This window comes from Arvicola amphibius, chromosome 15 (genome assembly GCF_903992535.2).
Source record: "Arvicola amphibius chromosome 15, mArvAmp1.2, whole genome shotgun sequence".
Classification (NCBI taxonomy): domain Eukaryota; kingdom Metazoa; phylum Chordata; class Mammalia; order Rodentia; family Cricetidae; genus Arvicola; species Arvicola amphibius.
In genome coordinates this window covers 6356074-6383527 of record NC_052061.1, presented here as the reverse complement: position 1 = coordinate 6383527, position 27454 = coordinate 6356074, and the positions used below count along the sequence as shown (strand labels likewise).

The 27454-nt window shown below is 43.7% G+C and overlaps 2 protein-coding genes across 2 annotated transcripts in view; both read right to left on the bottom strand.

The window, feature by feature from the left end:
* Window positions 1-4567, bottom strand: part of LOC119801649 (liver carboxylesterase 1-like) — a 29606-nt gene extending 25039 nt beyond the window's left edge. Inside the window, exon 1 of the mRNA XM_038312248.1 lies at window positions 4410-4567. Within this exon, the coding sequence (XP_038168176.1) occupies window positions 4410-4464 (55 nt within the window). The 5' untranslated portion in view covers window positions 4465-4567. The remainder of the gene's footprint in view (window positions 1-4409) is intronic.
* Window positions 4568-8244: 3677 nt separating this feature from the next.
* Window positions 8245-27454, bottom strand: part of LOC119801648 (liver carboxylesterase 1) — a 30113-nt gene continuing 10903 nt past the window's right edge. Inside the window, exons 7-14 of the mRNA XM_038312247.1 lie at window positions 27114-27217; window positions 24465-24503; window positions 20854-20994; window positions 19100-19180; window positions 18023-18170; window positions 11988-12119; window positions 10934-11006; window positions 8245-8646 (exon numbers count right to left, since the gene is read on the bottom strand). Of these exons, the coding sequence (XP_038168175.1) occupies window positions 8463-8646; window positions 10934-11006; window positions 11988-12119; window positions 18023-18170; window positions 19100-19180; window positions 20854-20994; window positions 24465-24503; window positions 27114-27217 (902 nt within the window). The 3' untranslated portion in view covers window positions 8245-8462. The remainder of the gene's footprint in view (window positions 8647-10933; window positions 11007-11987; window positions 12120-18022; window positions 18171-19099; window positions 19181-20853; window positions 20995-24464; window positions 24504-27113; window positions 27218-27454) is intronic.

Sequence of the window (27454 nt, the reverse complement as noted above, 5' to 3'; positions counted from 1 at the left end):
AGCAAAAGTGATCTGCCCAGCTGAAAAAGGTACCGAGCCATGTGGCTAACATAGATAAGAATAATGGGTTAATATAAGTTACAAGAGTTAATAAGAAGGCTGAGCTAATGGGCCAATCAGTTTATCATTAATGTAGACTCTCTGTGTGATTTTCTCTGGGATTCACCGGCTGTGGGACCTGGCAGAACAGAAACCCCAACAAGCAGGCCCTCATGTTGTCTGTTACATTTGTTTATACTACTTTAACTGTGTAAAGGTGTGTTACTTTTAGTTGTATTGCATTTCTTTAATTATGTAAAGATGTGTTGCATTTGTTTCACCTTGACTCCATAAACCATCTGATTGGTCTAATAAAAAGCTGGATGGCATATAGTGAGGCAGGAGAGGGATAGGTGGGACCGGCATGCAAAGAGAATAAATAGGAGGCGATATCTAGGCTCAAGCAAAGGAGGGAATGAGGGAGACATCCAGGGCAAGAAGCCAGGAACCCCCAGCCAGCAGACAGGAGAAGCAGTGAACGTAAGACGTACAGAAGGAAAGAAAAGTAAAAATAAAAAGGTAGATAAAGAAAAATAGGTTAATTTAAGTTTAACAAGCTAGCCAGAAACAAGCCTAAGCTAAGACCAAGCATTCAAAACTAATAATAAGTCTTCGTGTCATGATTTGGGAGCTGGTTGATGACCCAAAAGAAAAAGCCTGGTACACCTTGATCCCTGGAGCCCATGGATCCTGGCTATTGGATAAACCATACCACATATCACATGGGGATTCGGAGCATATACTGCCTTCTGAAGAACCTTGCCCTAGTCCTTCACGCCACTGACACCTAGTTGGGGCTGTCCCTGTACCTTCAAAAGGCCATTCCATCTTTCCGTCTGGCCAGCTGCTTCAGGATGGCGGGGAGCATGGTAAGAGCAGTGGATTCCACAATCGTGGGCACACTGTCACCCTTCTCTGGCTATGAAGTGAGTTCCCTGGTCAGAAGAAATACTGTGTGGAATACCATGTCAGTGGATCAAGCATTCTGTAAGTTCATGGATGGTGGTTTTGGCAGAAGCATTATGTGGAGGAAAGGCAAATCCACAACCAGACTAAGTATCTCCTTGAGTAAGGACAAACTTTTGTTCTTTCCATGAAGGAAGCGGGCCAGTGTAGTCAACCTTCCACCAGGTTGCTGGATGGTCACCCTGGGGATTAGTGCCGTATCTGTGACCCAGTGTGGGTCTCTGCTGTTGGCAGATCTGGCACTCAGCAGTTACTGTATCCAGGTCAGCTTTAGTGAGTGAAAGTCCATGTCATTGAGCCCATGTATAATGTCCCATCTCTGCCACGATGGCCACTTTGTTCATGGGCCCATTGGACAATGACAGGAATGGCTGAGGAAAGAGGCTGACTATCTACAGAATGAGTCATCAAATCTACTTGATTTCTGAACTCTTCCTCAGCTAAAACCACCTTTTGCTGAGCATTTCCCTGAGGACACAAGCATCTTTTGCTCATTTGGCGAGATCTAGCCACATGTTCCCGATGTCTTTCAAACAAACTGATTGGAACATGTGTACTGCCCAAGGTTTTGCCCACTGTGGAGATTTCCCTTCATCAACAAATATCTTACAGGGTTGATAGCGGCTGTAATGCTGCAGTTGTCCACTTCTGGGTGGTGCCTGCATAGTGTGCAGAACCCTCAGCGAACCAGGCTCTGGTCTTCTCTTCCTCAGTCAACCTCCCAAGGTCCCGCTTCTAACTGAGGTGCTCTTGGACTCTGAGGCTTGTTAAAGGAGGAGTAGCCAGGTTTCTTCAGGAATGTGGGTCCTAAGAGGCTACTACGCTTGTTCCAGGAAAAGACCCCACCCCCGTGTATGTACTGACAGTAGTTAACAGGACCTAGTGGAACCATTTTTTTTTTAAGTAGATGAGTCTGGGAATAAAAATGTTTATGGTAATAGAAGAGGAATTGGAAGAGAATGGATAGGATATGGAGTTTACCTCAACACATTATGTATGCATGCATGAAAGTGTCAAGCAGTAAATATGAGGAGCAGGAGACCTCAGTCCCACACAAGGAACGACAAGAAACTAAGAAATCCTCAAAGCAAGAGAAACAGTCTTTCCAAAGGACAGGCACACCAGTTTGTTATCAAATACCAAATAGCCAGATCTGAAAACACACACACAAGTAACGTTATACCGACTGATCCTGTTGTATTTATGTATATAGGAGTGTGTGTGTTTGTGTGTGTGTGTATGCGTAGCAACAATTAACAAAAATGAGATTATGAATTTGAAAAAGAACAAAGAGAGTTTATAAAGTATGCTTTCAGGGAGGAAAGAGAAAGGAGAAACTTCATAATAATTATAACCTCAAAAAAATAAAAGAAATATTTTTAAATGAAATAAAATTGAACATGTTCATGTCTTGATTTACTAATAAAAAAATCTCATGTTGTTCCCTTTGCTTTTAGGTCACTGTCCCTCTGAGGTGACTTTCTTACCAAGTTTGTGTGTTGAAATGTCCATGGGTATTAGCATTGTTATTTTGTGTGAATCCAAGACCTCTATACTAGAATGCCATTTTACAATTCGGGGAAAGAATTAAGAAGAGATCTGGAGACATTTCAATGCTGGAAAGTGGGCAGTGGTGGGCAGCTAGTTATCTGTTTGAAAGTGAGAGTACACATCATGACTTATGCATCCGAGCAGAACAATGTGGAAGAGTGAGAAAGATTAAAAGCTTAAACACAGGAAAGAGTTAATGTGAGACTGGGAACCATAGCAGGAGAAGGAAGCACATAGTGCTAGGGACCCAGGGAGAAGGGGAGAGAGGTTGTCAGGAGTTCAGGAAAAGGAGGGTAAAGTCTGGGCTGCAATCATTAGGTGTGGCCTATGTCAACTCAAGATCATTAGCCACCCAATTGAGGTGTGTAGAAACTAAGATTGCTCCTAGTAGAAATGTGGACAAAGAGACAGAGGCATGAATGGGGCAATAGACGCTGGCAGCTATGGAGTATGGAACCACCTAGCAAATGGCAGATGTGTTTTCCAAATCTTTCACAGTTTTTTCACCAAACCCTTGATGGTAGCGGCTATTAAAGCCATGTTAGAGATGAGGAATCAGGAATCGCAAGCAGCCCGGCTGACCTTCCTGAAGATGGAAATGAAGTGGTCATTGCCATGGAAAACAGCAGCACAGGAATGTTCAACTCCAAATCTGAACCCTTTCGCATCCCGCTCCCAGACTCTCAAAATGCCACTCAGCCAGAGAGAAGACGAAGTCTTGAAGTGCCAGCACTACCACTGCCCTTAATGGGACAGTACTGTGGCAGATTCTGCAACCAGAGACAGAGCTGGGCATGATGCCAGAAGACCTTGGTTAAGTACATTCCCCTGGGAACCTCAGGACCCCTCCACAGAGTGACACAGTTGGTTGCCAAAGCTCCACATTGGACCCCTGCACTGACCATGGATCTGATTTTTATACCTGTTGCTTTGGCATTTGAAGCTCTGTTTATTGGGGTGAACTGTCATTCTTGGGGTCCAACCACTGCAGCCACATACTGGGTCTCCTACCCTGGGCTATCAAACCTGTCTTGATAATTTAAAACTAGGTACCAGAAAACCAAGCCCAGCCTTTACATCCCTGAACCCCTTGAAACGGCCCTAACCAGCCAAGCCTACACCACTGTCCTCTGCTTCCGTCCTTCTTTCCAGGATAAACCACGACAAAGACCTTTGCCACCAGTTTCCACTCTGCCCTGGCCTTCTGACCCCAGTGCTTTCTTCCTGCTCTACCACATTGGTGTGTGCTTTTCTCAGTAATAATAAATCATACCAGCTGCTCTTGGTATGATGATTTACATGCCAAGTTATCTGTGAGTCTGCTGCATTTTAAGTCAGCAACTTTCTACATCTCCTCTAGAGCAGGCTGAATCCTGGACCGCTATGGGCACAACCACTCATTTCACCTTCATGCAGTTAAATGAGGAAGATGTTATTGTCCCTCTGTTAGAAACACAATAATCTGGGCTATAAAATGTAGTACTTTACCCAAGAACACATAGCTCCAGACACAAGCTAGGATGCACCCCTGCTTTCTGCTTCTATTGCTTATGCTTTCATTATTTTGTTTAGCTTTTTCTCTGTGCCCCATGAAACCTAGACAAAGAATAGGAGGTAAATTATTAACTCCTCCTGTAGAGGCAGGAGGTTATCTAGGACCTCCTCTGCCCCTGATCTAGAACTAAGAGCCTTAGAATATGTGTCCCCCTCTGTATCTAGAGGGTTTGAATTAACAAAGAGCAACACCTCCTAGAAACTAGGCCTGTTTTGCCATTCCCCACATCTAGCTCCATAAACAAGTGCCCAAGAGAATTTCAAATGTGTGCCTAGGGCTTTTTTCCAAGAGTACTCACCCTGAGCCAGGCAAGCAGTGAGAGAGATCAGGATCAAAGCACCTAGCCACATCATGAAAGAATAGTACTTTCAGGGTCCAGTGAGGTGTCTGGTGCTTGGAGGGAAAGCACTGATCCTGCCCACAGCTATATACCAGCCCCTGAAGTCCTGCCCACTCTGCCAATTTACATAAAACAACCAGATGAAAATCCCTAACCCAGAGCTCTCTGGGTATCTAGTGGGACCTCTTAGCCACACCCACCCAGAGGTCACTCTCTCTTTTTTGCAAAGTCATTGCCCACTCTCAGACAACAGAGGTCCATAAACTAACCCAAGGACTTCTTACATAAGCATTCTCCCTGTGACAGCCAAACCTCAGTGTTGTGAGCCTCCCAGAGGCAGAGACTAACTTAGCAGGCAGGAGAAGCTTTGGTTTTGCATCCCCAGAGAGGGATAGGAGATTTTAGAGTAACTCAAGGCCTCTGAACACTTCAGCTCCAAGATTTGGATCTGCATGTGTATTTCCTAGAGTTCTAAAATCTCGTGCTTGGAAACAACCTTAAACACTTGACTGCCTGCTTTACTGTCTGAGTTGCCTTTAATGTTTCTTTCAAGAGCTCCTATGTGCTAGTGCCCACCGCCTTGTGAGGGAACACACTACCTTGTAGAGCAGGCATTTGAGGATGGACTACTCCCACATTGAACCAATCCATCCCTCCGTGTTCTAATCACAGTGTATTCAATTATGTTTTCTCATTCTTAAGCATTTGCTATAATGTCTGGCATTTCCTTCCACAGGAAAGAAACTGGGGAAGGAAAAGCTACATGTAGCTGCTGAGGTGGTTGTGAGCTTAATCTTCTTGGGTGGAAGATTGAACCTTTTCCACTTCCTACGCATAGCAGTGAAAATAAATCAAGAAACACAGTATCATTTCTAATGCCTAAGCTGTTAAAAAGAAACTTCTCACTAAGAATTCTAAGCTCTACAATGTTTTTAAAAGATTATTTTCAAGTCATGCTGTAGCAGCATTTCATCTGTAATTTAATAAATAAAGCTTGACTGAAGATCAGAGAGCAAAACAGCCCCACTGGTCAGCCTTACAGACCAGGCAATGGTAACCCACACCTTTAATCCCAGTAGCCACACTAGTCTCCATAGAAACCAGCAGTTCATGCCTTCAATCCCAGTGGTGCATGCTCTAAATCCCAGCCCTAGAGAGGAATATAAAACGGGAGGAGACAGCTCTCAGTCATAGTATCGTTCTGAGATTCCTGGAGGCAGGATCACCGTTTTCGAACTGAGGTTGATGTACGGGCTAGTGGCTGGCTGCTTTGTTTTTCTTGTCCTCGGGTTGAACCCCAATTTCTTCTGTGGGTTTTTTATTAATCATGCTTCATGACAGGTTTCATTACAGCCTTTTCTTAGATGTGTCATTAGAGTTTTTCTTATTTCCGCTGCCCACTCTGTACTTCTTGCTCCACCCCTATCATTATTGCTAATTCTCTTATTTTTCCCAGCTAGTCCCCCCTTCTGCCTTCAGACCACACGTATTCCATCAGCTTGCCTCCCCTAGTTCTCTTCCTTAATCAGCACGCCATTTTCCCCCAAATTAGCAACAGATCTATCATATGACCTTTGGAAATGTACAACTCCTTGGCAAATAGCCCAAACATTTTATTTCCTACTATAGAGACACATCCTCATTTATATTTGTAGCTGCTTTCTTCACAATAGCTAGGATATGGAAAGAGATTGTATGTCCATCAGTTGATAAATAAATAATGAAATGTGATACCTATGTATGATAAAATTTTATTCAGCTATAGAAATAAAATTATGAATTTTTCAGGTAAATGAATGGAACAGAAAATAATCATTCTGAGTGAGGTAACCCAGACCCAGAAAGATAAAGGTCATATGTTATCACTCATTGTATATCTTAGTGTCAATGTTTTAGATTTGTGTTTAATTTTGACTAGCTATAGAATTCAGAAAAGTACCATTTGTGGGAGAGAGAAGGAAGATCTTAGTAGGAGAGGAGATAGTAAAATGTGGGTAATATGGGTTGAGGAAGGGGGATAATGGGAGGGGATTAAGTGGAAGGATAGAGGATAGGGTAAAGGAAGAATTGGGAGTAGTGGTGATTAATAATAAAGAATTTTGACAAGTAAATATTTTATGATATATATCTATATTCATTTAAAATATATTAATTGAAGTTACTCTACATAGAGACTAGCACTCATCTTAGAAACAAATATTTACCAAACAAAAACCCTATTCCAGGTATGGGATTCCTCCACTAAAATTGTAAGTCAAGAGTGTCTGGGAGACCCCCAAAACAGCACAGGTTCTTGCCACTGCTCTGGCAGCCCAATAAAAATTGACAGCAACAACCTGTTACTAAAAACACCACACACATCCATTGATCACATGGCAGGAGAAATCAAGTTGGTACTAAGCAGGAAGCTGCCACTCTACTGGCTTGCTTCGATGGTATTAGACCATCTTACCTATCAATGAACCTTGTGACCTACAATAATGACCCATAGAGTCAATAGTGGCATAAATATTATGGGAGTTACCAACTGCCTTCTAATCAGATTTAATGTCTGCTGCACAGGAGGAAACTCGTACCTGCTACTCTAACTCTGACCAAGAAACCGTGATTGGGGAGCTCATAGGCACTGAGGGTGATCCTATTACTATTATCTGATAAATGGAAATAATATCAAACTGCCTTCTAAATGTATCTTTTCTTTGAGTGTTGTTCAATTTTATTTTGTGTCTATAAGGTTTTTGTCTGAATGCAGTTCTGTGCATCATGTGCCTGCAGTGCCTGTGGAGGCCAGAAGAGGACACAGATTCTCTGGAACTGGAGTTACAGGTTCTTGTCCCTGTGTGGCTGCTGGGAACTGATTCCTGGTCCTTTTCAAGATCAACGAGTGCAATGTAAAGAGAGCATGCGTCAGTGGGGTACTCAGCCACAAACGGACATCTGTGTTGCCCTCTCCTAAAACTCAGGGGTCATTGTAGAAGAAGGGGAGGAGGGATTGTAGAGCTAGTCAGGGGGAACTGGAGCAAATCCATGTCTTCTTGCCATGACAGCACCAATGCATTCCGGACATCACAGCAGCTGTGGCTGCCTGCAGGAGACCAAGCCAATTCTACATTCCAGCATGGAGGGGAGGAGCCATGAGCCCCCACCACTAGCTTAGACCCTTTGGAAAGTTTCTGATTGCTAGGGTTGGGCGTATCTGTTCCTTTAGGGGTGTGGCCACTGATAGGTTGACTAAACCTCTGTGAATTGCCCCACAACCAGTATGGAATCCAGCTGGAGATGCTTCGGCACAGGTGATCCTCAGCAGTCTGCTCACTCCCTTTGCCATCCCACCCCTGTTGCATATTATTCTGCTCCAGCTGTGCCATCTCCCAGTGTGCTAGAGGAAACACAGGGTGGACTGTTAGCTAAGGGTGGGATTCCATCTCAGCAGCTCCGGGTAGTTGTTAGCTATGCTCAGGGAAAATTTTCATGATGCAGCTACTTTGGTATGAGACACCCCCCCCTCACTCACACAAGGACGGCTGATAAACTCATTAGTTCTCCAGGCTAGACTTGTGTGGAATCATTCTTTTGACCTGCCATTCCTCCCCTCTCTGGAGTGAGTGGGCCTTTGTTCATGTTTTCCCAGGAACAAGTGGCCCAGCAACATCTCATCTGTGCCTCAGTGTGATTTAGGACAGTCAGTCCTCTACCCACCGCCTGTGGAGATGACACCGCAGGATGTTGAATCTCTTTTCCACCTTCCCTCTCAGACACACACGTTCATCTTGAGTCAAGGACACAGACTCTGTTTGATTTACAAAGTTATGATTTTCACTGTTGTAGAAAAAAATAAATGAGAGCACAACCACCATCTCCCTCTTCTTGTTTGTACAATATATCAGAGTTTATACACTCAACAGTTAGATGCCTTGTTTTGTAGAGCAAACAACAAACCAACAAGCAAAATGTCTATGTAGAATACCCCCTTTTTTGGCTCCAGGCTCTCCACCTGGCTGAGCCTCCTAATCAGAGCTCAACATGTTTCCTCTGGGTTGACCTCTCTGCTGCCTCATTGGCCCTGAGCTCAGTCCAAAAGGCCACTTCCTTGTCTTTCAGCTTATGAGCTGCCTGTGTTGGGACTCCAATCTTCAGGTACCCTTCCTTCTGGTCATATTGTGGCCAATGGGGCAGCCCTTCCCCATTAGGATTCCTGTGAACAGAATTAAAAGAGAAAGTCACCAAATCAACTGTGCTCTCCCCATATGCAAGGCTGCCATGGCTTATCTCTGCCAAGAAAGCAGTAACCTTCCAAAGATGGACAGGTTTCTATAACCCATCTGAGATAGCCTGTTTATTTTAAAAAATATTCACACTGTGGTTCGAATACTAAATTTTCATCATGTGATTCAGGCTGATACCAAGCTGGGCATAAGTGGAAATTTTAAGAAGTGATGCCTGCTTGGAGGAATCAGGTCCCTGAAGACCTGATCTTAAGAAGTGCTCAGATTCTATTCCTTTCTCTCACTGTTTCCTTTCTGTTGAGAGACAGGAGCTTTTTACACAAACTTGTCCCTACTATGATGTTCTGCCTCATCACTGAACCTAAATAAAAAGTCCAAGCATAACTCAGAATCCAAAATAAACTTTCATCCTTGGAGTTGGCCGAAAGCTAATACATGAAATTGTTACTGAGATGTGGGGAATTATCTAATTAATCTGATGATATAGTTTAGAAGACATTTTAGTTGGCTCATAAAGAGTTTGGAAATGTTTGGTGAATGTACTGCAAAATTGCTAGAATACAGTTTGTGAGGCTTAGAGGAGAGACCAGAGGGAGCTAATGAGAGAAAGGACAGAGAAGTCAATCTTCCGATCACTCACGTGGGAATAAGGTCTCTGTAAGGAACCATATTGGAAGCCACCCATGTTCCTTTGTTGAAATGAAATTATCTATATTTTGTCCACTCCCTGAAATTTTATGAGGCCTGAGTTCAAAGTTCATGCACTATTTAACTAGCGGGTGGAACTTTAGGGAGCACTGCATGCAGGCAGCAGCAATGGTACTTCCTGACGATTGTAATCTGTTTACACTAGGATTTAGGGTCAGAAATCACAGCAGCTTAAAGTTGTGCACAAGGACAGTTCTGTTGCTCAGTGCACTCGTGCTCTCGAATCAAGTCTGTTTTGTATAAGAAGAAAGGGAAGTTACTTGAAGGATGACTTAGGAAGCCACAAATCAGCCCATCTCAGGCTTTCAATATAAAACAGTTTTGAAGAATCTGCTTTGAGAAGACAGCACTAGGGATCCCTGTTCCCACCTCCTGCCCCACAAGTCACCTAAGGAACTGATTCTCTTGAATTTATTTTCCCACATTCAGAGACTTGGAAGCTGCTATAGCTCTGTTTCATTGATCCCTGACAAATCTCCAGCCAGAATTGCATTTCGGCTTGTCTATGTGGCTGTGTTCTGTAAGCATGCAGAATAGAAGGCATAGAGCCATCACCGCTTCTATCGGTTTCACTGAAGGTTTGTGAGGCCAGCAAGTATGTGGAAGGGCTTTCAGCCCCGGCTAGGCAAGACTGAGAGAATGGTGCATAGCATTGTGAGAATGAAGCCGATGTTGCTATGGAGACCCTAGCAAATTAGAACTGGCAGGGCCAGGAACATTTGCCTAGGAAATGTTTGGACCATAAGATCAGCCAGTCCCAGAGAGGTCCTGGAGGTACAGACAGCAAGACCACAGAGAAGTTTCCCGAGCAAGAGCCTACACCTACCAACAGATCCCTAGACGCTTCAGCAGTTAAGATTTGCCTCTTGCAGTTTGGACTCGCTTTGGTACAATCCCTTGGTGGCACTTTCCTGTTCTTCAATGTGATGGGAATGTGTGGACTTTGTCACTGGATCTTGGAAATGTTACTGCTTTATTGCAATGGAGACTCAAAACTAAGAGTTCCTGTGAGCCTGAGGAAGTCATTGACTTGGACTTCTAATTAGTGTTGGAAATATTGAGATTGTGTGATGGGCATGAGCCTCTGCAGGTCACAGGTTATGATATTAGATATTTAGAGCTTAAATATTCCTCCAAAAACATATGTGCCTTAATTCCCATCTGATGGTGCTATTGGGAGTTGATGGAAAATTTAAGAGCATCCCCTAGTTGGAGGAAGTTGGTCACGGGAAGTGCCCACGAGGAATATATTGGAACCTTGGCTCTATCCTTTATGTTCTAATCAACAGGATGTATGGACCTTTGATCTACCCTGTTTAACCAGCATAATATCTGTATTGACACAGGACCAGAGGGGAAAAGCCAAGGTGCCAAGAATTGAAACCTCTGGTCTGTGAGCCAAATTTCACAATTCATCTTTCAAATTGAACTATCTCACAGATATCGTCAGACCTACAAAACTTACTAAGATCTCATTGTAAGAGTGAGCATTAGAAAACAGTCATTCCCAAAAGCTGTGAGTCTTCAACACCGTATATCAAACCTCACCCATTCCGAGCAAAGTTGGCCCAGAATTTCATCACCATCTTGCTGAAGTTGATCTCCTCTTCTGAGGAGCCCCCTGTGGAGGAAAAAGGAAAATGCTTTAACTATTCAAGACTTGGGTTACAAGACAGAGCAAGCACAGCACAGGGAGACTGTAAGAAATACAATCTTTTGTCTGGTCATACTGCCCTCAGTGCATCTGATCTCTTCTGATCTCAGAAACTAAATGTGGTCGAGTCTGGTTAGTACTTGGATGGGAGAGATGAAGAGCCTTGGCTCTTATCACATAGTCATGGAGTCCAAATCTAACTTTTATGACAATCTTGCTTGAGCAGGCCCACACTTTTAAAGTTCAGATGTCTTTATTCTGTAAGCTCTCTGCCTTTATCTTCCATGTCCAGCTGCCTGGCGCTTTCCTCTTGGTGTACAATGACAATAATAGTTGATTACCTCTGACTTAGCCGGGTTGGTGGCCTTTAGATCTGTTATCACTCTCTTATTCTCTTGTTCACATATTCTGAAAAGATCAGAATTGCCAAGGGCCTAAGGATACATACAGCTTGGACACTCCAGAGACAGTGGTGTATTGTAAGAGATCACTAGTTACACACAGCTGCTGAGAAAAGGGTATTGGAGACCTCTGTGAAAGTGTCCCTTACATATCATATAATATGAATTATCTAAATATATGATGTGTTTTAGATATTTAGATAGCCAGATAGAAAGAAACTAAATAGGCCTTGTTAAGGCTAGCAAAAGTTTCAAATTTCCTCTCCTGTTCCAGTGTTCTAGCAGGAGGAAAATCAAACCATGCCATTCTTGCCCTAAGAAGGGCGTATATGTGACCATCAGATCTTTTCTGGTGTCACAAGTCAGGATTCCGAGGATGATTATGGATGGCGATGTGCAAACACAATCATTCATGTGTGTTAAGTGGGAACTGTCCTATAGCTGAGCCCTGCTTCAGAGTATCATGCAAGGAGAAACTCACTCAGGCCGTCAAACCAAGACCCAAACCCAGGATTCAGACCACCAAGGTCATAGCCAACAAAGATACCTTTTAAAAATGGGGCTCCCCATACAGAGAAGAGATCATCACCGTGGTCTCCTATCAAAGACTTGGGTCTCATGTCTGATACAAAGCTTGGCCGATACTGAAACTCGTACATGTAGGTAGGGGCTCCGGCATCTGTGGGGACATGGATTCATGCACAGGTCACATTTCCAGACACACACCTTAGGCTCTGCAGTTGAATACATTCCTCATCTGCAGAGGAGATAAACATAGTTTTTTAAGAGTGACTTGTTTAGAGCTGCACAGCTGGCTGATGTGGAATTAGAATTTGAACAGGTGTTTATTGAATGAACAATTAATGCAATCCCTGCATGCAATAAATACATGGATGTCTGTTAATGATAATATAGCTGTGTCTTGGTTCGAGGGCAGTCTAGAACCACATGGCTGTCTTTCGTCCAGATGCCTTTGAGCATCCTTAGGGTTTTCTTAGCCCTATAGAGCAGGCTGAAGAAAACCCGGGCTGCCGCTCTGAAAATTAGGATGATTAGATTTTTAAAATCTATGCAGAAACTGGAGGTTTCATGTTTCATATCCAGCTGTGTGCTTGGCCCAAGTATAAGATCACCATTGTTGGGGGCTGCAGACCCCTGGCCCCTTGACTTGACCCTTTGCCTGCTAGAGTGAGTGGAGTAAACAACTTGTTTTCCTATGCCTGCAGCTGCTCTGAGCACGAGATCCTCATGAGTTCCTGATGGCAGGGGAGTGGTTTCTGGTAGGTTTTACAGTTGAAAATCCCAGGAGTTGGGGCATGGTTCTCAGTTAAGGATCCCTATATAAGTTTAACTGGAGCACAATAAAGTTGGCATTCTTGTTTCAAGGATGATCCGTGTTCCTGTGTCTCTGTCTGTGTGCGTATGTGTTTAAATCTCCAGCCCCTTTCCTGCCTAGTGTACTGTCCCGTAGTGCAGGTACTACACACAATAGGATAAAGTAATGGCAAATCAGAAGGGCTGAGGAATCTCTCCCAACCTCTTTCCCATCTCCTCTGCCTTCCACGCGTACCAACAAAGTCCTCTGCGTGACTCAAGATGCCGCTTTTCTCACAGTATCAACAGAGCCACCAATCCTTGCTCCTTATGCACTAGCCCATGAGGCCCCGGTCCAGGAGCCTCATTACTGTGCACTGGGCTCACAGAGGAGTGACTTGAAGAAGGGGAGGGTGAGTATGTCAGCCTGGTGGAGAAATTTTACAGTGTCTCCTCCATGGGTAGAGTAAGAGGATTGAAAATTGCAGAAAAAGTAAAAATCAAAGTCAAAATAAAATATGTAATTATGTTATACAGAGAAGTTCCCACTTTTATAGGCTACGTATTTTATGTAGATATATGTGTGTGTGCATGTACAAACCTTTATATATTATAATTTAGTTTTACCATATAATCATAATATACACATTTAAAATAATTTTCTGTATATTTTACACTGCTGTCATTACTTCACATCATGATATGTTCACTGACAAAACTTTTGACTGACATATGTCCTCCCAGCAAAGGATGAGGAATAGACAGACACCTTTCACATCTTCCCTTCCTGTAACCTTGGCAACCCTGTGATTCTGAAAGCTGTTTATGGAACGAATGCTTCAAGTTATCTTGCTGGAAACAGGGTTTGCTCTTGTCTCTGGCACTTGGTAATTTTAGAAAGGAACTCAGACCCCACCTATACAGCAGAGATCTTTTGGGAATGAAAGGATACATTTTACACAGCACACTGCTCAAGATATCTTTACTACCTTTTGCTGAACTTCTGGTTTTTCTAAACTTCTTGTAATCACAATGTAATATTGGGAAGGAAATTAAGACACACATTTTAGTAGTTACAAGTTGTAACAATAAGAAAAGCATGATGTGGAAATCGCCTTTGCATGCTGTGAATACGATTGGTTAATTAATAAAGAAAACTTGTTTGACCTGATAGGGCAAAAGAATAGAGATAGGTAGGGAAACTAAACTGAATGCTGGGAGAAAGAAGGGTAGAGTCCGAGAGAAGCCATATAGACCCCGCCCCCCAATGGAGACAAACACCAGATGGAACTTTAGCTAGTAAGCCACAGCCACGTGGCAAATCACAGATTAATAGAATGGGTTAAGTTAATATATAAGAGTAGCCAATAAGAGGCTAGAGCTAACGGGTCAAAACAGTGTATTTAATTAATACAGTTTCTGTGTGATTATTTTGGTTCTGGGTGGTCAGGATGAACAAGCGGCTCCATATAACAAAAGCAAAGACTTTGGGTGCTGTAACCAGGCTAAACATTTGACTAAGAGGACTTGCAGAGGGAAGGAAATGGAAGGAGGACAGAGAGTTTATTTCAAAAGATTGTGACTGAAAATGTTCCCAGTCTGGGATAGATTCCCAGCATTAGGTCAGGAAGCACAGCAGCCTCCAGTTGGTTTTAGCCAAGACACAAAACATTCACAGCATCAACAGTGAAAGAGAGGGGAGAACCCCAGAGGCATCAGAGGTAAGATCTTCACAATCAAGGAAGTGCACAACCTACATCCAATATCATAGAGGAAATCCCACAGGCTGGAAGAGCAGGTGATACAGGCAGTGTGTTGGAGGAGTGTAACCTAAGCCTGAAGCACTGTGCTCAGGAGAGGGGTTTTCCAAGGGTGTGGAAGACATAGCAACTTTTCCAGACAGAAGCTGTGGAACTCACTGCCTCTGGACATGCCTTATGGGAATGGCTAAGCCAGGTCTTTAACAAAAGCTTCAAAAAAGCAATGAATAGCAATGAGACACCAAAACCATTGGTGTGGAGCAAGCCACAGGCAAGACACTCTAGAACTGTAGTCGAAACGTGGATACAGTTTTATCCTGTAGAGTGCAAAGGGTCAATAGAAATTAATTATACCAATGATTATAGACGCTACAAATTAAATAACTGGAGTTATAATACATTGTGATTCTGTCCAGATGGTGTAAATCCTGATATCAGAAACATGAAGAAAGTGTATGTTGAGGGACAGGGATGTAATGTTCTTATATTTAATAAATTATGCTGTTACCAGTTTAGTGTAGATTATTAGATTATGCTACAGGCTAGCAAGATGTCTCAGGAGATAGAAAGCTTGTCACCAAGGCTGAAGACATGAGTTCAGTTTCTAAAGACCATTATCTGTCAGCTGTAGGAGTTTTCTAATAGAGTCTTTAAGGTCTTTATACACAGAATCTTTTTTTTTCTTTTTTTTTTTTTTTTTTTTTGGTTTTTCGAGACAGGGTTTCTCTGCAGCTTTTTTAGAGCCTGTCCTGGAACTAGCTCTTGTAGACCAGGCTGGCCTCGAACTCACAGAGATCCGCCTGCCTCTGCCTCCCGAGTGCTGGGATTAAAGGCGTGCGCCACCACCGCCCGGCTATACACAGAATCTTATCACCATAAGGACACTGCCTTCTTCCTCTCCTGTTTCTGTCCCCTCATGCTCCATCATTCATCTATTGCTTTAGCTAAGACTTCAAGTACCATGTTGAACAGGGGAGCGGGGACATACTTGACTTGTTTCCTCTAATGGGAATGCTCTGAATTTTTCTCTGTTTAGAATAAATGTTGGCTGTGGGCTTCGTTAGTGCTGCCTTTACCATTCTGATGCATGTTCCCCGGTATCCCTATTCTCTCCGGGAATCATGAATGGATGGTGAATTTTGTAAAAGGCATTTTTTTGTGTGTCTAATGAGACGATCATGTGGTTTCTGCTCTTTAGTCTATTTAAGTGGTGGGTTAGGTTTGTTGATTTGTTGAACCATGTTCAACAGATGTGGTAGATTACACTTGTTGAACCAACCCAGCACCGTAAGAGACCACTACAGACAAATAGATGCACAAGAATTGGATACTGGAAAGAATTGTGTAATTTAAGGGGACTTCCATGAACTAGTGTGGTGGGAAATTGTTTAAGAGGGTTACAACCATCATCGGTGTCAATGATAAGTTCTGTTGGCTATTGTGGGCCCTCCTCGTGTCAGTTTTCTTGTCAATAAGCAAATATGGAGAAGGGGGAGCATCTTGAGTCTCTAATACAACTGTTGGGGGTCCCTTTTGTTGTACTGGCTTCCTTAGGCTAAAGGACTGTCAATCAGCCAGTTAAACAACCCTTAAATCATCATCAACCTACTTGAATACTCCACAGACTCCTTGAGACAACCATAAAGTGAAGAAAACTGAGAGTCGGGGCTACTGAGGGTACAGCACCTCAAATCAGATTGAAATAGCTTGTCCTAGGCATTTTACTGTCACACCAAGGTCAGAGGAGCAGCAACTCTCTTGGCCATCTAGCAGATGGCCACTGGGACTAGTGGAGAAAATGCAAGACCTCTTGAACAAATACCCCCTCTCTGGATGAAAGCAGGCTATTCATGCTCACTTGGTGATATGGCTGAGAAATACTCGCATATATTCCCTCCTCCAGTACTGAGACATCAGCTCTAGTGTGAGACTTTGAAGAGCTCTTCTCTTGCCTAATTCAGTCACGAGGGCAGCGCTGTAGCACAAAGAAAGTGACAATGGAGAGCCACAGCAATGGCAGTGGCAGTAGAGGTGTTGACTGGCTGAGCTGCTGAAATGGAAGCAGCTGAGCAGCTTGAGAACAGCCAGGCCAGGAAGACAGTGGAAGGAGAGTTAGCAGGAGAAAATGGGGAACCTGGGTCAAGGAGGGATATAAACAGTAAGGTGCTGGAAAAGGAAGACTGTGGACCCTGGTTGACAGAAGATTTTTACAAAAGATATCAAGTCCTTTAGGCCAAGGGTTTCAGACCCTGGGTCCAGAGCCAGAGCTGTGACATTGATCAGTATTATGGGATAAGGAACTTTATACTCATGGGCCCACTCAAGAGCTGCAACACCGGTTCCTGCTAAAACCTGAGGAATTTAGATGCCTATACCCACCAGCTTTCTGCTTTTGCAGAAGCTTCAATGACAGCAGCAAAGGACTGGGGAGTCCTGGCTTCCTGGGCCTAGACAGGAGCTGAACCGCTTCCAGGACTAAGGATGGCATGTGTGTCATGTTGTTTCCCAGCAGTGCATGGCTGTAACATGAGAGATTGCCCGCTGCTTGACCCCACCTGCCTACACCCACAGTCAAGGCTGCCAAACACCAGAGCTGCTAGAGACCGGTACTTGAAGAATCTCTCGTGGATTTATATCTGGACAGAGCAAAGCACCCCTGAGCAGCTGACCGATGACTAAAACAGGTAAATAACTGGCCTAATAAGCCAAATGGAGACAGAAACAAGAAGAAATGGTCAATCTTTTTTTTTGGTTTTTTTGAGACAGGGTTTCTCTGCAGCTTTAGAGCCTGTCCTGGAGCTAGCTCTTGTAGACAAGGCTGGTCTCGAACTCACAGAGATCCGCCTGCCTCTGCCTCCCGAGTGCTGGGATTAAAGGCGTGCGCCACCACTGCCCGGCTGAAATGGTCAATCTTAACAGATCAGTGTGGAATAAGGAGACTGGATCAATAATTAGAAGTCCCCCATCAATGAAAAAAAATCAGATTATTACAAGTTCACTGATAAACAGAACAACAAATTAAAGGGAAGAGCTTGTGGTATTAATCCTTAGATTCTTCCCAAATATCTGTAAAATTCTTTTACTGAGAGTATCATTAGCTTGATGCTCACATAGGGCAGAGACACTACAGGTAAATAAAATTACAGTTCAATATCCTTCATGATCATAGACCTCAAAACCTCCAATGACATTTATGATTCAACAACATATTAAAAGTATAATCCGTGGGGCTATAAAGATGGCTCAGGGGGCCGTTCATCAGGTTGGTCTCCAGGTCACTTCCTCATCTCTCTGGAGTGTGTGCTGGCATCACCTCTTAGAGTAAATTGCATGTGAACCTTTTTCTCCCAGACACTTACTGGCAGAAGCAATACTAAACCTCGCAGGCCATAGGGAACTGGCCTTCAAGACCTGACCCTCAGCAGATTTCATGTCTTTTTATGATGCAAGGCAGAGGCTAGAGGTCTGTCTGGCGAGTTCATGGTCTTACTCCCTTCTCCAGACTCACCTCTGTGACTACGGGCCACAATTACAGACGGGACACCAAACATGACATCTGCCATCAAGTCCAGGAACAGGCTCTTCTTTTCCACGGGGTCATCTGTCCTTCCTAGATACATCTCAGTGGCGGCAGGAATCAGATTCTCAGAGACGTTCTGAAATGGAACAGAAAGTGACCACCTAACCTGCTGCAATGGGGCCCCCCCGAGGTGGTTGCCATGGATTCATTGCTCCTGAGCCACTTGAGTTCAGGGCCAAATTCTCCTAGTTTTGGTGGTGAGTGCATAAGAAGGCAACTTTTGGAGGAGGGTGTGGCCCAGGGAAGACTAATATGAATTCTGTTTTTAATAGATTTTAATTTTGGAGGTTAGGTATCTCAGCAATATATCATTATTGTCCCATGGCTTCAGTGGGTAAAGTCCAAGTGACTGAAGCCACCCAATGGCTTAAGGGCTGCTATCCAGTGGGTGATTTCTCCAGCTCTGTCCTGGAGGAAGGGTACCTTTCTCTACACACACAAATAACACCCTGGGTGCTTAAGAAAAAGCAAGTTTTGTTGTCTCCCCTTGTTTTCTGAAGAAAGACACCTTTGGTAACCAACAAATTAACTTCAAAATATAATATTCCTGGGAAATGGAATAGAAAAGATACAAGTCATAAGTCTTGCAGCTACATAGCTTCTCTTTAGCTTCGTGGGCACCCAGGGGCCTGCAGATAACAGCACCCTGTGCGTCAGAAGTGCAGAGAGCACAAACTCTGCAGCCACCAGTGGTGTCCCCTTCTCTATGCCGCCTCATAGCACCTACGTAAGTCTTATGCCACCAATCCCTGCCTCCATCTTATTTATTTCATTTACTAACTTTCATTGCTTTCGGGGAACTTGCCTGCAGTCACCAGCGGGGAGGGCTTGGGCTGCAGCTCACACATGTGAGTTTCTTCCAAGGACTTTAACATGGGAAGAGCAGCAACCTGGAGCTGAGCCCCGCGCCTAGGCCTTTCCAGCCACTGAGTAAGGGTGCTTTCAGGGAAAACATACAGACTTCTTTGTTTCTCAGCCAATTTCCATGATTTTCTCAACACTTACTAGAATGGAGTAGGCCTGCCACAGGAGGACAGCGGCTGTCTTCTGGTCCAGTTTGTCTTCAGAGAGTGGAAAGCCCTGAAACTGTTAAAGAAGTGTTTATGAACAGTCATGAATTATGGGGAAATGACAAGAGTCAAAAGAGGCAAACAATCAAATCAATACAGAAGGAAACTTCTCTCCTGGGTCTTAATAGGTATGAGAGTTCATGTTTGAATAAGTAACCGATGAAACAAATGAGCAGCACTAAGGTGTGTGTGTGTCTGTGTGTGTGTGTGTGTGTGTATGTGTGTGCATGGGTGTATGTGGCTGTGTGTACATACTGTGTAAAATATAATACGAATGTATGTTATATATAACATTTTGTTTATATTTGTATTAATATATTATACATTCACATACTGTATATATCATGTTACATATAATGTATATTTTATGTACATTTATTACATAATGTTCATATTAATATAGTACATATTTATATACATACATATTAAAATATCTTCTTTGTAAGGAATAAATTTTATATATGTCTGTTTATAAATACTTCAATATATAGTGTGTATATATATGTATTTTCCCATAGTTCAGGTGACTAAAGAAGCCAAAGCCAGCCCTGTGACTGTACACTTTTTATTATCCCTGAAGCTCTTCTCCAGAGCAGTAATAGCGCCACTGGTATGTCCATATCTTGTTCAAACTTCTGCAGTCAGAGACTCGACCCTACTCTAGCAGCTAACGGCCGTGCCCTAGCATGACACCAGCTCAGGACAGTCAGTGGAAGTTACTCTGTGTTTCAGCCTGCACTTGGTGATGGACAGATTCACCCCTGAGCCCTCTGTTGGAGAGTTAAAATGCTTGTGGTTACCAGTCCTTTCTCTGTCCTGCAAGCTAATAATTTCTTCCAGAATTACTTTCTTGAGAGTTGAGAAAAAAAAATTGGATTGACATTTGAAAAAAAGTTTGGGAAATGTAAACATCTGGGGGAGATGATACTTGATTTCTTTTATGGCTACTGTGGAGGACAGCGAACTCACTTTGGTGAGAGTTTTACTTCAACTTCCAGTCCTGAGGAGAGAGCATGAACTGAACTCAACAGCCTTGTGCCAGACTCACCGCTCACGTCACTCCCTGAGCTCCCAACCTTGAAACCTCTTTAGATATCAGAGTCAGGGACCCAGACTCAGGCCACACCTTCTCTTTTTCATATTTCAGTCACTCTACCAAAAGTAAGCTGAAACTACCCAGTTGGAGTTCTTTGAGTCTGATCTTTTCTTTGACATATTAAAGAGTCAATCCTGCTTGAACTTCAGAACTAACTCAATGACTTGCCTCTGACTCTAGGCAACTGAGGCACTTCAGAGCCCCTGTGGAGATCTCCCAGGGCCTGAGAGTTCAACTCTAAGGTGGAAGCTGCTGAGCCCCAGCCTGACCCCTGCCCTCCAGCATCTTCTCCTTTGTAGATGTCCTCTGTTGCTCCATCAGCACAGGTATTATTTCTGGCCCTTCCAGCTTATGAATTTCAGGACTTTCCAAGGAAAGGCAGTGTTTGGGGAGAGGGGTTTCCAGGTCTACGATTCCCATAGGATAGTTGGGCTTTCTGGGTGATACTGCTATGGAAATACCCACTCATGACAATGGGGACATATGTTCTGGTTTCAAAGAACACTGAAGTGAAAAGAAGGCATTTGAGCAGCAGGGGGTTCATGATGGCTGCGATTGTGAGCACACCTGTATAAGAGGCCATTTGTTCTCACCATTGGAATGAGCCAGCCAAACTCATGCTTGGTGATGCCCACCATGTAGGGGACAGTGTTGAAACTCTTCTCAGCCAGGATCTCTTCTGGTGACTTTGGCAGCAACACTCCATCAATCACGGTGGGCAGGAAGGGATAGCTCTGGGGAAATGGAAATATAATGTCTGTGACTGTCCTTCCCAGGTCTGAGTGAGATATGTATACCACACTTGCCAAGGCTCGGGGAACATTCTGGAAGATGTGGCAGGAAGTGTGTAATATTGGAAGACAGAGTGAAGGCTTGTAACACCACCTTCTTTAGACAGCAATTTCTATTAATAATCTATAACCTGCACTGGACGCGTATGAGGTAGGCCTTATCAACAGTAAGAAGGGTCCTGTCCTTTAGCTCTGCATTATTGACTGTCAATAGACTCTAGTGCTAAGGATCCAGTGTCTTGTATGCAACCTGCTGAACCCACCAAACCCATGATCACACAGACAGCCCTGGATAATCTTACTGGGTGGCAAAATGAAGCAAATAGTTATGAATGTAAGAGAGAGATTTGTAGGAACAAAAGGAGCTGGTGGGTTTTAGGGAGGTTGGAGGTAAACATGGTATGTATCACACACATGTACAGAATTCAAATTGTTTAAAAGCAAATTAATTCATATTAATTATTATTTGTTTTGAAACACCATAATTAAACTTAATATTTTGTATGGCTAGTTTAAGAAAATTTTAACTGCCCGACCACAGCAATTCTTATCTCTCCATACCCCACAAGCCTGGATACGGCTTGAGGAGAAACCACACTTGTAACTGCAAACCTAGTCAATTACCCAATGGATGTAGAGGTCATAGCTGCAAACCTAGTCAACCACCCATGGCTGTAGAGGTCATAGACCTTTAAGGAGAACCCGCTCCTGATGGTTTCCTGAACCAACATAGCTTCTAACTGTGTTCTAAACAGTCATCTGTTTTCACCGAGGTGACTGTAGCTCTCACCCCCATCCACAAAGCTTCTTTTTGCAGTAAACAGAGGCTCCTGGTCAAAACTCAGGGTACGGTTGCCTGGCCCCATTCCATATATCTACAATGCAACACTTATCCCAAGATGCAGAGTAAAAGAACAGAAAGCTTGTAAGAAAGAGGACGTGGAGTGGGGAGAGAGAGGGGTAGAGATGATGTAAATAGAGTATATTCATGTATAAAATTCTAAAAGAATTAGTCCTATAAAGGACATCTTAAAAACCAGCTTAAACTGTTCTTAAAGCTTAAAGCTTATAAAGCTTAAACTGTTCTTAAAGGAAGCACTAGGAGAACAAAGGGAGACACTGGTGGGTCTGTGAGCAGGAAGGCAAAGTGTTTCCTCTTTGGGCTAAGCTGGAATCTGGGCAGCACCTGCTTCACATACACTGTGCCGGTCACCAGAATACTGTCATGAGCGATGGTTTAGGGCTCCAGAGATGGTTTCCTAAGTAAGCAAGTTCTCAAACACAGACTCTGTGACTACAGGCATGGATATGGTAGAGGACATCCATCTATGCATGTCTAAATTTGTACTGTTAGAAAAATACAATTAGCCTTAAGAAGACATCAGACTTAGCACTCAAGGTAACCAAACTGTGACTTGATTCTGCATCTGAGATATGCAGGCGAGGGGCAAACCCTCCTCCAATAGGGTGACAATGGAGACTAGGGCCTGTGGACAATTACTCCTGCCGTAGGAAAATTGTAGTGCAGAGAGGCCATCATGGGTGCAGGCAACAGAAGCAGTTCCTATGAAGGAACATACGTGCAGGCCACACAGAGCAATTGTGTGTGCCCTCTGTGAACACACGTTTCCCCACCCCCACTCCACCTCCAAAAATGAGCAAGGAATGGCCTCATGGATAAAGTATCACCGTGCTGGGCTATATCTGAGACTTTTGAATAGTTCTGATTTGGAGGAATGCACGGGAACAGGGAGTAAAGGGTGGAGCATATTCTCTGTATAATGTCTGGAACATCCCTGGCAGTCAGCAATGTTTTGTAGGACCATCTCCATGGAGGGTATCCATCTTAAAGCAAAGATCAGGCATTTTAAGATTGGTAGCTCTGTTTTATTTTCCTAAGAGTAAGCCTGGTGATATTAGGGGGGACATTGGGGGATGAGAAGGGAAATCAGGAAAAATGATGGAACAGAGGGAAACCAGGTTGTAACTGCACCCAAGAGGAGGTCACCCCATAGTAACTGTGACACCTGAGCAATTGCCAGTGTCCCCTGGAGTTCTGTCTCTGCACTGTGCTGCGCGTATGTTGCCTGTTTGGGTGAAGAGAAGTCACGTGCATCCTTCCTTGTTTTTTTTTTTTCCCATACATCCACAGTAGTCCTGCTCAGATATTCCTTCACAGTTTCTGGATCCAAAACAGTGTATTACCTCACTGCCCAATGCCCTGGCATATTATCGATCCTTTTAAAAAAAAAAACTCAGTGCCTTCTAGTCACACCACGGCCTCCCAGCTGGTTTTCCCCATCCCTTCCCTACAGTCCAGTATTACCTTATGGTCAGAAACTTTAGTAAACTCACCATCACTGCTCTCTTCACAGACCTCAAACAACTGCCCTCATACTGAATCACAATCCAAGCCTTTCATTGGCCAACCCACCTCCTACTTCTGCTACTCACCCAGCCTCAGGTCCACTCATCCTTAATTGCTTCCTCCTGAAACATGCAAACCTTCTTCAGCAGGCCCCGAAGAAGCTCTTTTCCCTAGGTTTCCAAACAGCTGGTTTCTTTCCATCCTCTAGAGCTCCTCCAGAGGCTGCCAACAGTTCAAGTCACCCCCTGACCCTGTTGTTCACATTAAATCACTGTGCAACTCTCCATCCCCCTATGTCTTTACTTCGACTCTTTATCTATGAATGTATAAAACGCACATAAGTTCACTATTTTTTCCTATTTGTAGGAAAACAGATTCTATGTTTTGTTCTCATGTCCCAGTACCTAAATCACAACATGCCTCCCTCAAGGGCTTCTTATAACTTTTCTGAATGTTGGAAGAGTCCCATTTCTTTCTCGTAGGAACTTTCAGGGGAGTGTTGGGAGCCCTGTGCATGAAGCAGAGGGGGTGAGACCTGAGATACTGCAGAACTAGTCTCCTGGCCAGTGCTTGGGGCTTGAAGGGCAGGAGGGATGAGAGGAAGGGCAAAGTTGGAGTTTCTCGGCTGGTGGAAAGAGTATGGGACCCTCAGGACTGAGATCAAAGTCTCCTCCTTCACAGTGTATCATCCCTGTGTCCTTTCAGGGCACCCGTACTCCCTATCAATGGCTCCAGGGCTCCTCAGCCATCTGTCTCTGGAACATGAAAGGTTCTGGTGCATCCTACTCTATAGGATCATTATAAAAGCAGGAAATGTCGCTTAGAGGGGCGCAGGTGACTCTGGGGGACACTGAGTTGCTGAGTGGGAACACTGGACTGGGAAACAGGTCATCCTGCCCCTGCCCCTGGTCCTCCTGATTATGTTACCATCACAAGTCTCTGGACCTCAGCCTTGCACACACAGATAATAGTACTGTTCTACAAATTAGTATTAGTCTTAATTATAAGATTTAGTGCCTGTAATTCAGAAAGCAAAGGCCCTTACCTCTCTGGGGTCTCCAACCAAGTCAACAGTAGCAAACTTCTGTGGAAACAAAGGCAGAGAAATTGGGTGAGAAAACTTCCTTGTCCAAAGCTGATATTTAGAGCTTGGCCTTAGAGGTATTAGACTCTTTCTTCTGAGTTTTCCTTAGCTAGGCCCAAGATCAAGAGAACCTTATCCTAAGTCTCTAATGGTCAGCTCTAATTGTCAACTTGGTACTACCTAAAACCACTTGTTGGGAGAGTTTCAACGGGATAAACTCTACATTGAGTTGGGATGTGGGTTTGTCTTTAGGAAAGTGTCCTAAGAAATTTAATTGGTGTAGAAAGATCTAGACTACTGTAGGGGGCACCATTTCCTAGGCAGGTAGCCCTGTATAAGATTGTATAACTTAGCACAAGCAAGCAAGAGAGCGTGTATGCATTCATTCACCTTGGTTCCCAACTGAGGATGTGATGCAACTAGCTCCTTCAATCAACTGCCATGGTGATTTCCCCACAATGATGGACTATAACCAGGAGTCGTGAGCTAAAATGAACCCTTTCTCCCCTAAGTTGTTTTCTCAGGCTATTTTATCATAGAAACAAATATGAAACAGGGTCGGAGTCCTCTGGGCATGGGCACAGGGAGGATCCAAATGATGGGGTAGTGGCAGCAAAGGGACAGACTTTGGAACCCACTCAGGGTCTTGGGAACTCTGGAAAGGATGCGTGCTTCCAATTGCTGTGCTCCTCACCTCAACTCCTCTCACTGACGACAATACCCCAATGTCTCCTCTGCAGAGTAGTGGAATTTGGTCAAAGTGGGGGTAAGAGGCATACAGAGTTGTGGGGATATAAGGCTGTCGTTGGGATAGACTAGAAGTCCCTCCACCTTGTCCCCCTTTCTCATTGCTGGCTTCATGAATTCAGGCAACTACACATGATCTCAGTTATGAGGGGACAGGTAAAGAAGATTCCAGATTACAACCCCATCTTAACCCTTCACTTCTCAAGTACAATCCACAAGGTCCCTTGTGTGGTTTATAAAGCAGCACCATTCTTCCCAGGTGGTCTTGGCACCTACCTGCCCTCCACTACAGTTTACTTCCATGTAAGTCGGAAATCTCAGCTAAACTATGTCAGTCCACCTGAGTTTACATTAAGTCTATCATTTAAATTAAGGAGAAATGCCTCCTAAACAGATAGGGTATGACTCTGAAATGCTGGAAAAAGAAAAGAACAGGAAACTGAGTAATAGAGGTAGTGCATTCCCAAGTATTTTCAGAACATCTAGACATAGCCTGGGCTAGACCATTTCTCCCAGAACATTTCATTTGCTGAAGGAGTCTATTACAAAGCATTCCTTTTCCTGTTTATGGGACATTGAAGAACATTCTCATCTGGGATCAGAAAACTGAACTTCCAAGATTACTGGAACTCATTGTAACCCATCGCTTTACTTTGTTGTAAGGATGACAGTGCTTATATCACTACTCTAGCTAACTGGGTTCACCTGCATAGGGGAAACAATCGCTACAATGCCTCCATTGTGCATTGGAGTCCCACCATCCAAGAGTGCGCTGTATGTATGTGCATGCTCATGCATACAGTATGTGTGCATGCATGTTGGACCAATAGATAATCTTGGAAGTACTCCTACAAGATCCTAAAACTTGTAGCTTGTTCTTGGATATGGGGTTCTCTTGGCTTCTTGAAAGTCACCACCCATTCCTGTGCAAGCTGATGTCCCTGGGTCATATGGAGAGTGCCTGAAATATTTGCCTTTTCTCTAAGTATTAGACAATAGCCTTCTCTTAATTCTTGTAACACCTAACCTAAGCCTGACAGTGAAACCCTATGTTCGCATTGGCTCATTCCATGGACAAGCAGAAACAACACAGCGCCAGAGAACTTCTGTGGTCTCTAGAGGAATCCTACAGACCATTGTTTTGAAGGTCTGCATGAAGGCACATAGATACAATTGGGACAGATCAATAACAGAGATGAGATAGATTGAAAATAGAAGAATTAAGCGTTTTAGATGGATCTCTACTAGACTAATGAAAAATAATTAATAGAATTGGTTAAAGGATGAATGGACACTAGAAAGCTGGGGAAATATTGTGCTGGATAATTTTTGTCAGCTCAACACAAACTAGAGTCACCTAAGATGGGGGAATCTCAATTGTAGAATTACCTCCATTAGATTGGCCTGTGGACATGTCTTTGGGAGATTTTCTTGATTAATGATTGATGTGGGAGGGCCCAGCCCACTGTGGGCAATACCTTCCAGGACAGGTTGTCCTAGATTGTATGTGACATTTTCCTTAGAAGCCTTGTATTGCATGCCCTCACCCTCCTAACTCATTTTTGTGATTATGTGTAGAAGTATAACTTAAAATATACTTGAAAATAAGAATACCATGATATTAAGCTTTGATAAGCGGAAGATGGTCATGGAATTTCCTATAATGGTCTTACTAAGCACTTTCACATTTATTTATTTATTTATTTATTACATGTATTTCCTGTAAAGGAAGCAGTGAGACCCAATTCACATCACAATATTGACACTGTCCTGAGAGGAGACAAGCTATTTCAGAAGACAGCTGAGTAAGTCAAGCCTTTGGCCAAGATCACAGGGTGGGGACACAAGGATGGGCACACCTACCATTTTCAGTGTGACTTCCAAGAGCTCATCCTCTGTCTTCTGGCGTAGGCAGTGAACCATGGCAGCTGAGGTGGTGGTTTTACACCCAGCAAGAGCAGCCACTTCTATAAGAGAGCAGGGGTCAAGAGCACATCCTTTGGCTCCCTCCACATAGACTGTGGCTTCTAGCCCATGCCTGACTTCTGAAGATGGAAGAGGGTTGCTGAAAGTAGTCTAAAGGAAAAAGTGTGGGGGCTGGGTACCAGAGAGCAACCTCTATTGCCGACTAAGACATGGTTAGAGCTGGTTACACAATATCTATGTCTCTGTTACCTTGTTCTGATAAAAATGGGCCCAATGTC